We start from the raw sequence: 11,740 nt of genomic DNA, 5'->3' as shown, positions 1-11,740 counted from the left end.
CAGACATTGCGGTGATCTTATAGCTGCGGCTTCCTCGGCATTCGGTGTAGGTACAGTAGGTCCTTAATAGTTTCAGCGGGCGCTGAAACAAGGCGGACCAAAAGCTTCGGGGAATATTATTCCATCGGTGTAAGCGCTCCACGGAAGAATTGTTCGGCGGAGCTTCTCGGTCCGGTCCGAATTTGGCACGCTCTGCCGGCGGTTGAGAGTTCAGGGTATGGGCTGACAGATGGTTCACCGCTGATAAATGACGCGAGAAAATACGCCTATTGTTACGTCTCGTATTTTTAGGAGCGTTTGTGTATCGGTGAACTTAAAATTTCCCGTGTTTTGAGCATTGGGATGTGTTGCAGGGATGAATACGCGGATGAGTCCGAGACTGCCAAGAATGGGATGAAACGGGATGGGATAGGGGGATCAACTGTGGATCCGAGACAGTCTCTACATAAGTCTTGCTTATCGGAAACATTTATGGCAACGATCAGACGGCGATACCATTTTTATCAAGGACTGCCTATTTAGCTACGTCGAATTCCATCCTGTACAAGCGGCTTCATAGTAGAAAAGGCATATCGCGCAATCTTCCAGGTCCCATCCTCCTTCTTCAAGATAAACAGCTCTTGGTTAGAATGAGGCTCTGAAGCTTGAGTCTGTAGCATAGTCTTTGTTCCCTCTGCTGTTGTTCTTGCGAAAGCCCATTCCGGCGACATCAGAACAATCTCATCGATATCGAACGTGATGGTGAGTTGGATGCTGTTAAAGATGCGCCCATAAGTTTCAGTGAGAGCTTGCGTTCCTGCGCTGGCGCTAAAGTGGGGAGGCATTATTACGCCATCGCTAGTATAGAGTGCGACTGTTTCTTTGACATTTCGATCTTTCAGTGCCGTTCCGTAGGCGTGTAGAACAGAAGTGATTGCTTCTATCTCAGATGAAGACACTGGGAAATGTCAGCTAATCTCCACTACAGACATATGTAGGGTAACTCACTGACGTCGGATGTTGATTCTGACTGCAGATAACCTTATGACTTGGTAAATGGAAAAATTCTATCAAGAGAAACTTTATAAGCATAAGGTAGTAGATTCAATACATATCATTTATTCTTTATAGGTTTTTGTCTTGAACGTATTTCTCATGTACTAGAGTGGGGGGTTCCACCATTTGATCCAGATAGATGCCCATGTTTTTTACTGTCAAAGATGGGGTAGATAAGTCAACATAAAGTGATAAGACATATAAAGAGATTGAGAAGTCTAGAAGTGGGATCTTCAACGATTCTAACGCCATGCTTATTTCTCGATATGCATAGACACTGCAAAAACCTTACTTAAGTTGTTGCGCAGCTCTGGTATTATAGCACAACAAAATAAGATAAGTAAGAAAAATTAATTAAACTACTATTAACATAAGATAATTTAATTAATACAATTTAATTTATATTATATAAAGAAATGACTTTTCTTCTGTGTTTTTTAACCTAAATATACAATTATTACCTTCTCTAGATAAGTAGCCTAGTGCAGTCATTAAGTAAGGATTATTAACTGGTGCCTCAGGCACCTTGGGCACTAGTGCTTATCCCTTACATAACGGGGCTAGCGGGGCAGCACTAGTAAAGGACTTTTGTGGGGCCTACTCTAGTTTTAATTGGCTGCTCTTTACGCTTTATAAACTAGCCTTAATAAGGCTTCGCAGTAGCAATGAAAGTTGCGATCTGCAGCTTACATTATTAGAGATACTTAAAACTAGGTGTGATTACTACCTAGATTGAAGTATTTATATTACTAGCTATCTGATTGGATACAGCGTATAAAAATACTTCACTGGTGCTCTCTCGTTATTTAAAGGATATCTGGTCTCATACATGAACTTCACGCTGTTGCTTACTGAAAACCACGCATCGCAGCTTTAACAGCACAACAACATGACTTTATGCAACCTTTGCAGAGAAATACCATGGGAGAAACTTCCGAAAGTCCCACCAGACTCATTACCGGCCATGAGCGGCTATCCGTATCTCCAAGACTTTCATCACTGGCCGGTAGATAGCCGAGGCTACCTACATCATCAGAGTCTGGCAGCTCTGCGAAACGCTGCTGACAATGAGGGCTGTGGTATTTGTTTCTTGATACTGAATCAGATTAGGTTATGCGAGGCGGAACTCGAAGAGCTTAAGCCCCAGTGGGAAGCAGGAACAATAACACAGTATGGCTGGCCGCTATGGGAGATGTGGATTGTCAAGAGAGAGGTTGGAGGGGATGGGTTTTGGGTCATGAGTACAACGGACTACGGCAAACGGACCGTAAGGCTTGTGGCAGCAATTGGGCTCTGTGTAGGAGATGGTAAGATTGAGCATACCGCTAAGGAATAGCAATACTGATGTTTATAGGTGATCCTTTGGCCCAGATTATTCGCGGACGACCCGTTGAGCAGTATGGCGGAACTTCGAAGGCGATAAAAAGGGTTCATGAGTGGGTTACTAAATGCAACGAGCACCCTAAATGCGACCCCGGAGACACGCTGTTGCCAGGTCGAGTCGTTGACGTGGGGGATGATATCAACAGCCCATTTGCTAGACTCCGGGAAACAGACGGACAGGAACGTGGAAAATACATATCTCTGAGGTATTTCTCCCGAGCGGCTACATAGATGACACTCACTGACATTTGCTCTGCAGCTACTGTTGGGGAAAAGAGCCCCAATTCACAACCACCAAAGCAACCCTCGAAGAACGCAAACATAAAATTACTATCTCTAATCTGTCACAAACGCATCAGGATATCATTAAACTAGCACGGGAACTTGGTGTTAGATATCTCTGGATAGATAGCCTCTGCATTTGTCAAGGCGACTACGACGAATGGGAGCGCGAATCAGCAAAGATGCTGTCCATCTACGCTAACTCTTACCTTGCCGTCGCTGCTTCAAAATCAAAGGATCAGTCAGAAGGACTCTTCAGCAAGACAAATCCAAGGGAGTACAAGACGTTTGAGTATACATCCGGAGACATCAGTGGACAGGTCATGGCTTTCAATCTTCCGATTGACAATGAATCTGGTACCAGTTCTTATGTGAGCCTGCCAGATGAGCCACTCTCCGACCGGGCGTGGGCTCTTCAAGAACGAGTGCTGCCGTGTCGAACTTTGCTTTATACAAAGCAGCAGATGTTCTTTGAGTGCAGTGAGGGATTTCGAGGAGAGGACGGCACGGTTCTCGATTGGAGATTTGTGAACGTGCATGATATGCCAGATGGACTCGAGGGAGGAAAGGAGGCTGAAGATCAAGAGGAAGAAGATGATCCCAAAGCATCACTGTATCAATCATGGTATAGCCTTCTCTGGATATACGGCCCTCGGAAACTGACAGAGGCGTCGGATAAACTCCCTGCCATCTCTGGTCTCGCGGGTATCTTTGCCCAGCGTCTAAACGACGAGTATGTCGTTGGTCTATGGCGATCAAGACTGTTAGAAGGACTGCTCTGGCAAAGCCTCGAATGTAGACGTGTTTCAGAGTACAGAGCACCATCCTGGTCGTGGGCATCCATGGACGGAATTCCTGGCCTCGGGGTAAGTGCACCTTACGAGGAAGTTGCGAGAGTCTTGGATGTCAAGATTGATCTCAAGGGCACGAATATCTACGGCGAGGTTACAAGTGGAAGGCTGCAGATCCAGGCGCCGATGGAGCGATTATACCTCGACGTCAAAGACTGGGATCCTACCAAACCTGGGTTCGCGTATGATAACAATCCTCCGATCCGTACAGCACATGATGAGACGCATTCGCGGTTCGACTTTGACTTTACTGCTGATGATGCACCGCAGGAGGCACTGAAGATAGTCAAGAGTTTAGAAGGGAAGGAAATCTTTGCGCTCATCCTGCTGAAGGTTAAAGAAATGGATGAGGAGACTTCTTATCATGCGTTAGTGGTCAAGAGAGTCGATGGGGGAGAGGAGTATGAGAGGCTGGGGTTTGGGTTTATTGACGAAAAGGCTTTGGGACGGCCACTGGATCTCGAAGCGCGGGATGAGTTTCCTATTATTACACTTGTGTAACAATATTACTAGATTGCTATTTAAAGTGACTAAACTATGCTCTAACTATACTTGGGTATGAAATGTCCTTTAGCTGCCGGGAGTTGCCGCTTGAGTGGAAGACTCTCTTCGGTTGGCTGCATGAGATGCATTTAGATTCTGATACCTCAACCCTAATCCTTGTTAAGTTTCCTTCAACGGATATAAAGAAAAGATCATTAAAACCCCGAGAGAATGAAAAGTTGGAGCCCGATTTGATGGTGCATATATAAATTGGCTTCTCTTGCATCTCGTTCCATGGATGTCCCTCTATCAAGTATAACTCATTCTCGACGGTTCTGCAGAGAAAGCCAATAATACCTCTCTGACCTTTTATCGGTATATATGGAATGGACGTTTCATCGATGGTCAAGCCCTGCCAATGTATTTCTTTCTTGCTGTCCTCGACCTTATCCGCACGATGAAGGGAGTGGTCCCAATCGTCAACGCCGATGAACTCATGAGTAGTCGAGTTTCCTTGGCGATATATTCGAAGACTCAAGCTGGGACCTTTGTCCTCATTAGGTTTCCGATGCCAGACCCTTTGCGTCACCTGGTCGCCGTGACGGACGCGATACTGGGCCAAGGAAGATTGTAAACTCCATTGACCAGCTTCTGATTCACTGGCAGAAACTAGTGATCCAGTGGCTGACGCGTAAGATATGGTCCTGTTATCTGTATCACAGAAGAACCCCATTCCTGGTAATGGAGGTGGTATGCCGCCGGATGTATGTGAAAAGCCCTGGACAAACCACTCAACTAGAAAGGGCGGACGGAACACTACCGTGCAGATGGAAAGAATCTTCTCTTTTGCAGTAAAAAAGTAGATCCTTAGATTTCGTGAGTCGCTATTCCGATACTTCAAATGGCACGACAACGGTGTGTTCTCCATTGCCTGCAGAAGTGGAGTTTCCAAGACAGTTGCCTCGTCATGATCTCTCGGTAATATGGAAAGCTGAATCCAGTTATCAGGTCTTTGGAAAACTAGGACACCATATGACACGCCCTCCTCAATATCAGCACTGACCCAGGACCTTGTATCGAGCAAGCTTTGCTCGATAGCATCGGTTGGTTTATGTGAATGAGAAATCTTGCCTGTTGACTCATTGTTCCTCAGGATGTCCATTAACCTCGGAGAATCGATGTGACCAAACATGCTAGATGCCATGAAGTTTGACGAAGTTCTGAAGTCATTTGTTGCCCTTGATATTCCGTCGTTTAAAGAGTTTTCTCGCGCGTTTGCCTCTCTTTCGAATGATGCTTGATCTTGAATGTCTGACACAGCTGAGTCTACCTTTGGACTTCCGAGATCTGCAGTGTCATCCTGCACTAATGCGTGTATATCAGGCAATAGCACCCTGTTCTCAGTGACATGCGATTGAGTTCTTTGATCCGGAGACCCATCGTTCGCGTTGGCTGGATTAACAGATGTACGCATGTTCTCGGGAGCAGAGTTACACTCAGGCCCAGGAGTAATCGCAGGGTAATCGCCCTCTAAAAGTCCCTTGGATCCATGAAACCTCGAAGTGGAACTCTTGAAACGGTCTCTGACTTTAGATATAACCTGTTGTCGCAAGCTGCCATTTGAGTCGTGGCGTCTCAGTGTGTACCAACTCTTTCCTGATATTGTCGACTTGATGCTCTCTGGTCTATCCGTAAGCTGTCCTTCGTTAGAGTTCTCGGGAACCTGAGACTCCGGTTCAGTAGATCTGTTCAAAACATCTCTGACAGCATCTTTAACAGCCTCAAGAGTCTCATCCAAACTTGTTTGGATGCCTGAATTTATTCTGTAATTGAGGAGTCAGTGGAAAGACGAGTGAATTATATGAAACAACTAAAAACGTACAACGACTGCTTCAAAGAGTTGCTGGTTGATTCTTCAACAATGGCTTGCATCAATAAGTTGACGAGAGTGATGTTAAGAAACATTCCTGTCTGGCTAACTTTGACTATAACAGCTTCAATCTCAACCCTACACTTCATGACGAAGTTCGCTCGATCCTTCAAGCTGGATCCGGGTTCGAGACTCTCGAGCTTTCTTTGCGCAGCTCCGATATCCCGCTCCATCTGTTGGATCAAAGGCTCAAAATTGAGCTCTCCCGACGGACTTGCCGCCCCGTTCTCTTCGACTAGGCGTGTGATTGTTTTGCCGGCACAGTCAATGACCTTACTCATTGAGTTAGATTTTCTTGGAACTTTCGCTCTGAGATGTCTAACCTTTGATATACTGATAAGGTCCTGGGTCAATTCATCATATTTCTCAACGGCATTTCTGATACCTTTTAGTGCTTTGTTTGTTGAGCTGATAAATTGGAATAGCTGTTTAACAATGGTGGGAATGGCTGCTGCCGCGCCGAAAACCTCTAATCCGCTCATTGCAAGAGACAACTGTGGGCTGTGACGATAATGAAACGTGATATTAGAAGTGAAGAAATAAATGGAAGAGGAGGAATGAGATTTCATTTCGGTAAGTGTGCAGTAGGTATAGTAAATATATCCATCAAGGCTGTTTGCTAGGCGAATCGCAGGGCAAACTGCCTGCAAGAGCCACTCCACGTTACATGACCTCACTGGTTCACCTGCAATTGATGGTGTGCTGATGTACCGCCAGGCCGACCCGACTTGGCTTGCGGAAAAGAAATGGCAGTGGTTCGTCAAGATGGTGATGTTTTGTAAGAAGCTGGCATAAGATCGTTCCTACTGGTCATTGTAGAGGTCCTGATGGTTAGCAAAGAGACTGAACTCATGTTGTTGGCGATCCCAAGTTGAACTTTGGGAACACCATAGGGTCGAAATTACACTAATTGAGTAGGGCCTAGAGACCGCCCCTCTCGCCTTGCTTTTCATTTATTGGTTAGAGATAAGGGGGGCCGGTCAAGGCCCTACCCCGAGTACACGTTGCAGGACCTCCACCTACATTGTAACAGGGCTGTCTACAGACTGTTGAGCCCTGCAATATGCACGGAAGTTAGCGAGCAATTTTGCTGGGCTATGTATGATGCATGCAACTGGTAGTAATGGGTTGTAGTAGATTTGATTAGATCCCACGTCAACAGAGAAATGACAAATCCATGAAACGGATATAACTTAAAAGAAGCTGATATGGAATGGAACAAAGTCAATAAAATAAAACGGCAAGGCTCGAACCCACCTATGCAAAGACGATGCCTGTGATGTCTCAGAAGACTTATAAATAACACAGAAGCGACCAATGTAATAAATCCGAAGAAGGCGGATCTGGAGAGCTAGTCAATGGTGAAACTCGGATATATAATGATGAAGGTGGATGCAAGGACAAGACCTTCCATGAAACACACCCACATTAGAGTGTAGGCTCCCAAGAACTTGGATCATCAGTGTTGATTTTTTGGTGCTATTTGATTATTCTTCTCATATGGACCAGTCAGACTGACGGTGGGAGGCATTTTAATCTTACAGCCAGCCACGTCGTCCGAGCTGAAAATGGCTACCGAATGGAAGCTATCCCAAAAAGCCTCATTGAGCAGGGGTGCAATGCCAAGACAGCCATCTTCACAGAGATTTATGTTTGCATGTCGTGACAGGTCGACGGTGAATCAAGTCAATCAATATTACAAAGCCGTGTAATTAGTCACATTTAACAGTTTATCGACGGCAGTGCTTTGTACGAGATGCGACTCGCGGACTCAGGCTTACCCAACGGCCAGTCTTTTGCTTCCTGTCTGACGCATCCTAGGCTACCGAGTCACACGGGCTAAAGTTAGTCAACGCCACAGTCTTGTTTAAGCTTAATTGAAACCGTTCAAGGCTGATTGAAGCGAAGGCACTGGCCTCAGGGGGGCAAGAAAACACCGGACCTTACTATAGGATGTCAAAATAAGCTTAGCACAGAGTCCCCTAAGTTTAGCCTAGATTTACCCAAGTATTTTTATCCTTTAGGGTTTAGGTCCTGAGTTTTCTTTCCTCCCCTAGACTGGGAATGTCTTAAGACCCCTTCCCCCCATTGCGCATCCCTCGTTCCCATTCTTTCATCGCATCTGCAACAGCGAAGAGGAAGAAATGGTTCGTCTAAGAAACGCGGCCAGTTTCGGGCTGGCATTATGCCTATCTGGGCATATCGGAAACGTCATTGCTGGTATGTCGTTGCATATTCTGGAGCGTCGCGATACCCTAATAATTCCCAGCCTGTTCCAACGAGGAGACTTCGACAATCACCGAAGCGACCCAGGTATCGAGCCTAGCAGCATCGTGCCCAACGTACACCGGCGATCTACAACTCATCAATATTACCAAGACGATCAATATGACTGGCGTTGAAACTCTCATCGGCGACATCACGTACAACAACGACTTCCCAGACGAATACGTTACATTCTACAGCTCGACCCTCAAGAACGTCACTGGCGACCTTCTGATGTACGGCGCCGGTGGGAAGACTACCAAGACACCTGGAGACCTAAACATAACGCTCCCTGCTCTGCGAACAATCAATGGGCTGGGTGCGTATTGGGGATGGGGCGACATATCGATTAATACGGATCCAAAGCTTAACATAACAAGAGGGTTCCAGATCAGTTCTGGATCAAGCCAATCGGCGGCGGGCAATTTGTACTTGAACCTTACTTATACTTATAGTATTGGCGTCGCAGGTGTCGATTTTCAAGCCACTGGGGGAGCACTTTTCACCTCCTCAGCGGAGAAGGTCGAGCGCGAGATCATGATCTTCGGAAATAGTGGACTTGAGCGTGTCGAACTGGATGATCTCAAGTTTGTGAATTACACGGTCGACATCAAGAGTAACTCGGACCTCGACTATATTTCTTTATCTCTCTCTGAGGTCGGACTCTTGCGCGTCAAGGACAACGGAAGAGATACACATCTATCGGTACCGAACCTCAAGAAGCTCGGAGGCCGCAGTGACTCTGCCACCCATACCAGCGGAGGCGACGCTGGCGGTATCTTCAGGGATCTCGTCAACGCCAGCCTACCATTGCTGACTGAGGTTCACGGCGATGATGTCGATTGGTTCAAGGGCAAGCTCAACTTCACTTCCAACTTCTTCTCAGAGCTTAGTCTTCCGAGTCTCAGGACGGCAAACTGCACGCTTGGCATCGACGAGAACATTGCACTGAATGATCTTTCAGTACCGAGGTTGAACTACGTGAAGGACTTGCAGATACACGACAATCCCCGCCTTCTCAACTTTACGGCCAATTTGCTCAAGAAGGCTGATAACATCAACATGACCGGACCTTTCACCAACGTCGAGTTCTTTGGTCTTGAGGTCATTACAGGAGATTTCTATCTTGCAGGCGACAAGACCATGGATTGTTCTTGGTTCGATGAATACTTTCTCAATACCATTGTCCAAGGATCTTACAAGTGCGTTGGTAACCATACGAAGCCTGCCGCCGAACGCAAACCTAGCACGCCGACGGACGAAGCAGATCTTGAAGACCAGGGTTCGAAACAAGGCGGAAGTTCTTCCAGTGGAAGTAGCGAGGGCTCATCTTCAGGAAGTAATGGTGGACTCTCAACAGGTGCAAAGGCAGGCATTGGCGCGGGAGTCGGTGTAGCTGGTCTTATCCTTCTCGGTCTCGGTGCTGGCTTTTTGATTGGCAAGAAGGCAAAGAGACCTCCTGGTGCAGTTCCTCGTACTACCGAATCAGGGTATCAGAAGGCTGAGCTCGATGGAGACAGTAAGCCGTCAAGTGGTGTGAAACAATTGCATAGTGTAGAAGCGTCGGAGATGCAAGACATGGGAAAGTCTGAGTTGCCACTTAATCTAGCGAGAGCTGAATTGGCGGGATGATTCTCTACAATTATAGAGACCTCGAAAGCTATGGTATTTACGAGACTTCATGCCTTTAATACCTTGAATAGCTCATCTTAAATCCAAGATTAGAAACATGTGCCTCAACCTGCCTTTTATTTCCTGCTAGGAGGAGAGGTGCTCCGACAATTTTAGCTGCCGGTAAGATCCAGCGGGATATAGCGGCAAGAAACCACGGCATATCACTATATCATCTCAATAATCATCTATGTAACTGATAATATTATTAATGTAGTATTGTTGGGAAACTTGACGTACTGGTGCCTGGCAGGTGAGGTTTGAATGGGGTATGCGGGGATAGCCCTGATTCCCATTCTCCGCAAATTCCGACTTACTCCACAAGACGCTAACTGATCAGCCGAACCAATTTCAGTCAACTAATAGGATGGTCGTAGGTACAAATACTTCACTTTCAGATATAATAAGTCGAATTCAAGGACTGCTCTTTGCAAGACTCCAATACTACGCATCTTTCTCTACAAGTTTATTGTCAATACTTTATTCATCACCACTCACTTCGATGGATTATCGCGGGAAGATCATCGTTGTGACGGGAGCGGCGCACGGGCTGGGAAAGGGTGTTGCTCTAGCATATGCAAAAGCTGGCGCCCGTGTCATCTTGGCCGACATCCAACAAGAGCTCCAAATGCCTGTCGTGGAATCCCTACGCAAATCCGGACTTGAAGCGTACGCTTACAAGTGCGATGTCAGCAATGATGAATCCGTGGCCACCTTCGCCGCCCGAGTTGAGAGCGAAATTGGCACTCCCGACATCATCCACAACAACGCCGTCTTCATTCGGAGCGCATCAATTTTTGATCTAGAGCTGGAGAGTCTCAGGAGACAAGTGGAAGTCAATGTCTTCGGATACATCCGCATCATCAAGGCTTTTCTTGCCAAGATGGTGGCTCGTGGCTCGGGATGGATTGTAAACACGGCATCGCCTAATGGTCTCACGCCAGAACCGACTGTTGCTCTCAACCTGCTGCCTTACTGCATATGCAAATCTGCCGATATATCTCTGAGCCAAAGCTTGGCAGTGGCTCTCAAACCCCACGGAATAGGCGTCAGCGTCATTTTCCCTGACGTCACTTACACAGACACTGTACATGATCTGAATGGCTCGTCGTCAGCTGAGTTCAATCAGGGCTTTGCATTATTTCTGAAGCAGAATGGGAAAGATGCTGATTCAGAGGGACAGCGGATTGTGGATGAGGTTGCGAAGAAGAACTTCTTTACCAGCGTTGCTCCAAAGTTCGGAGATATTTTGTCTGAATGGGCTGCAAATGGCATGGACCCTCTAGCAGATTATAAGTTGTCCCTGGTATGAGAGATACTTGATTGGTTTCATCACATCAATACGTCTACTGTATCGACTAAATTTATGCAATTGAGCTTAGAACCCATCCGCTCGCCATTCTTGAGACAAAACCTAACACCTCTTGCAGGGCATTTGCATGTAGTACTGAGAGCATGTAGATACACGAAATTAGGAATAAACAACCAAGCAACGAATGTATTGCTTAGGCTTGGAGAGACCTTTTACAAATGCCCCATGTGATGCGACATTCAAGGTTGAGTTTCGTATTCCCCCATGTACCGACCGGCTTTTATCGTGAGCATTTATCATTATGTTGGCAAGGTCGCTATTTGATAGTTGAGATTACGATTGTCATTCTTTTAACACCCAGAATGAGCCATCTATCCTTGGGATGCATAATCTTCGGGCTTCGATTGAGGTCTCAGACGTACGGAAGTGTATCATATTAAGCCTCATCTGTAATAAAGACAGACTCCGCAATAGTTGACATTGCTCTAACCGAGGCCGAGCTTGCTAAGACTCGTAGACTTGGTAGAT

At 46.3% G+C, this 11,740-nt stretch overlaps 5 protein-coding genes; 3 read left to right on the top strand and 2 right to left on the bottom strand.

Annotated features, from left to right (window-relative positions):
* Nucleotides 1-518: 518 nt before the first annotated feature.
* FFUJ_11938 (uncharacterized protein) lies at nucleotides 519-824 on the bottom strand (the record flags this gene model as incomplete). Its single annotated transcript, XM_023570893.1, has 1 exon — nucleotides 519-824. The coding sequence occupies one exon, from the start codon at nucleotides 822-824 to the stop codon at nucleotides 519-521; it is 306 nt and encodes a 101-aa protein (XP_023437938.1).
* Nucleotides 825-1,924: 1,100 nt separating this feature from the next.
* Nucleotides 1,925-4,052, top strand: FFUJ_11937 (related to tol protein; the record flags this gene model as incomplete). XM_023570892.1 has 3 exons in its annotated part: nucleotides 1,925-2,342; nucleotides 2,390-2,624; nucleotides 2,678-4,052. The coding sequence occupies 3 exons, from the start codon at nucleotides 1,925-1,927 to the stop codon at nucleotides 4,050-4,052; spliced, it is 2,028 nt and encodes a 675-aa protein (XP_023437937.1).
* Nucleotides 4,053-4,121: 69 nt separating this feature from the next.
* On the bottom strand, nucleotides 4,122-6,446 carry FFUJ_11936 (uncharacterized protein; the record flags this gene model as incomplete). XM_023570891.1 has 4 exons in its annotated part: nucleotides 4,122-4,204; nucleotides 4,401-5,857; nucleotides 5,917-6,236; nucleotides 6,288-6,446. 4 exons carry the CDS (start codon nucleotides 6,444-6,446, stop codon nucleotides 4,122-4,124), a joined length of 2,019 nt encoding a protein of 672 aa, XP_023437936.1.
* A 1,662-nt stretch (nucleotides 6,447-8,108) lies between these two features.
* Nucleotides 8,109-9,861, top strand: FFUJ_11935 (related to sporulation-specific protein Sps2p; the record flags this gene model as incomplete). XM_023570890.1 has 2 exons in its annotated part: nucleotides 8,109-8,184; nucleotides 8,234-9,861. The coding sequence occupies 2 exons, from the start codon at nucleotides 8,109-8,111 to the stop codon at nucleotides 9,859-9,861; spliced, it is 1,704 nt and encodes a 567-aa protein (XP_023437935.1).
* Nucleotides 9,862-10,402: 541 nt separating this feature from the next.
* FFUJ_11934 (uncharacterized protein) lies at nucleotides 10,403-11,212 on the top strand (the record flags this gene model as incomplete). Its single annotated transcript, XM_023570889.1, has 1 exon — nucleotides 10,403-11,212. One exon carries the CDS (start codon nucleotides 10,403-10,405, stop codon nucleotides 11,210-11,212), a length of 810 nt encoding a protein of 269 aa, XP_023437934.1.
* Between the last annotated feature and the right edge of the window lie 528 nt (nucleotides 11,213-11,740).

Source organism: Fusarium fujikuroi, chromosome FFUJ_chr11, assembly GCF_900079805.1.
Source record: "Fusarium fujikuroi IMI 58289 draft genome, chromosome FFUJ_chr11".
Lineage (NCBI taxonomy): Eukaryota > Fungi > Ascomycota > Sordariomycetes > Hypocreales > Nectriaceae > Fusarium > Fusarium fujikuroi.
This window is presented reverse-complemented; position numbering and strand designations above follow the sequence as displayed.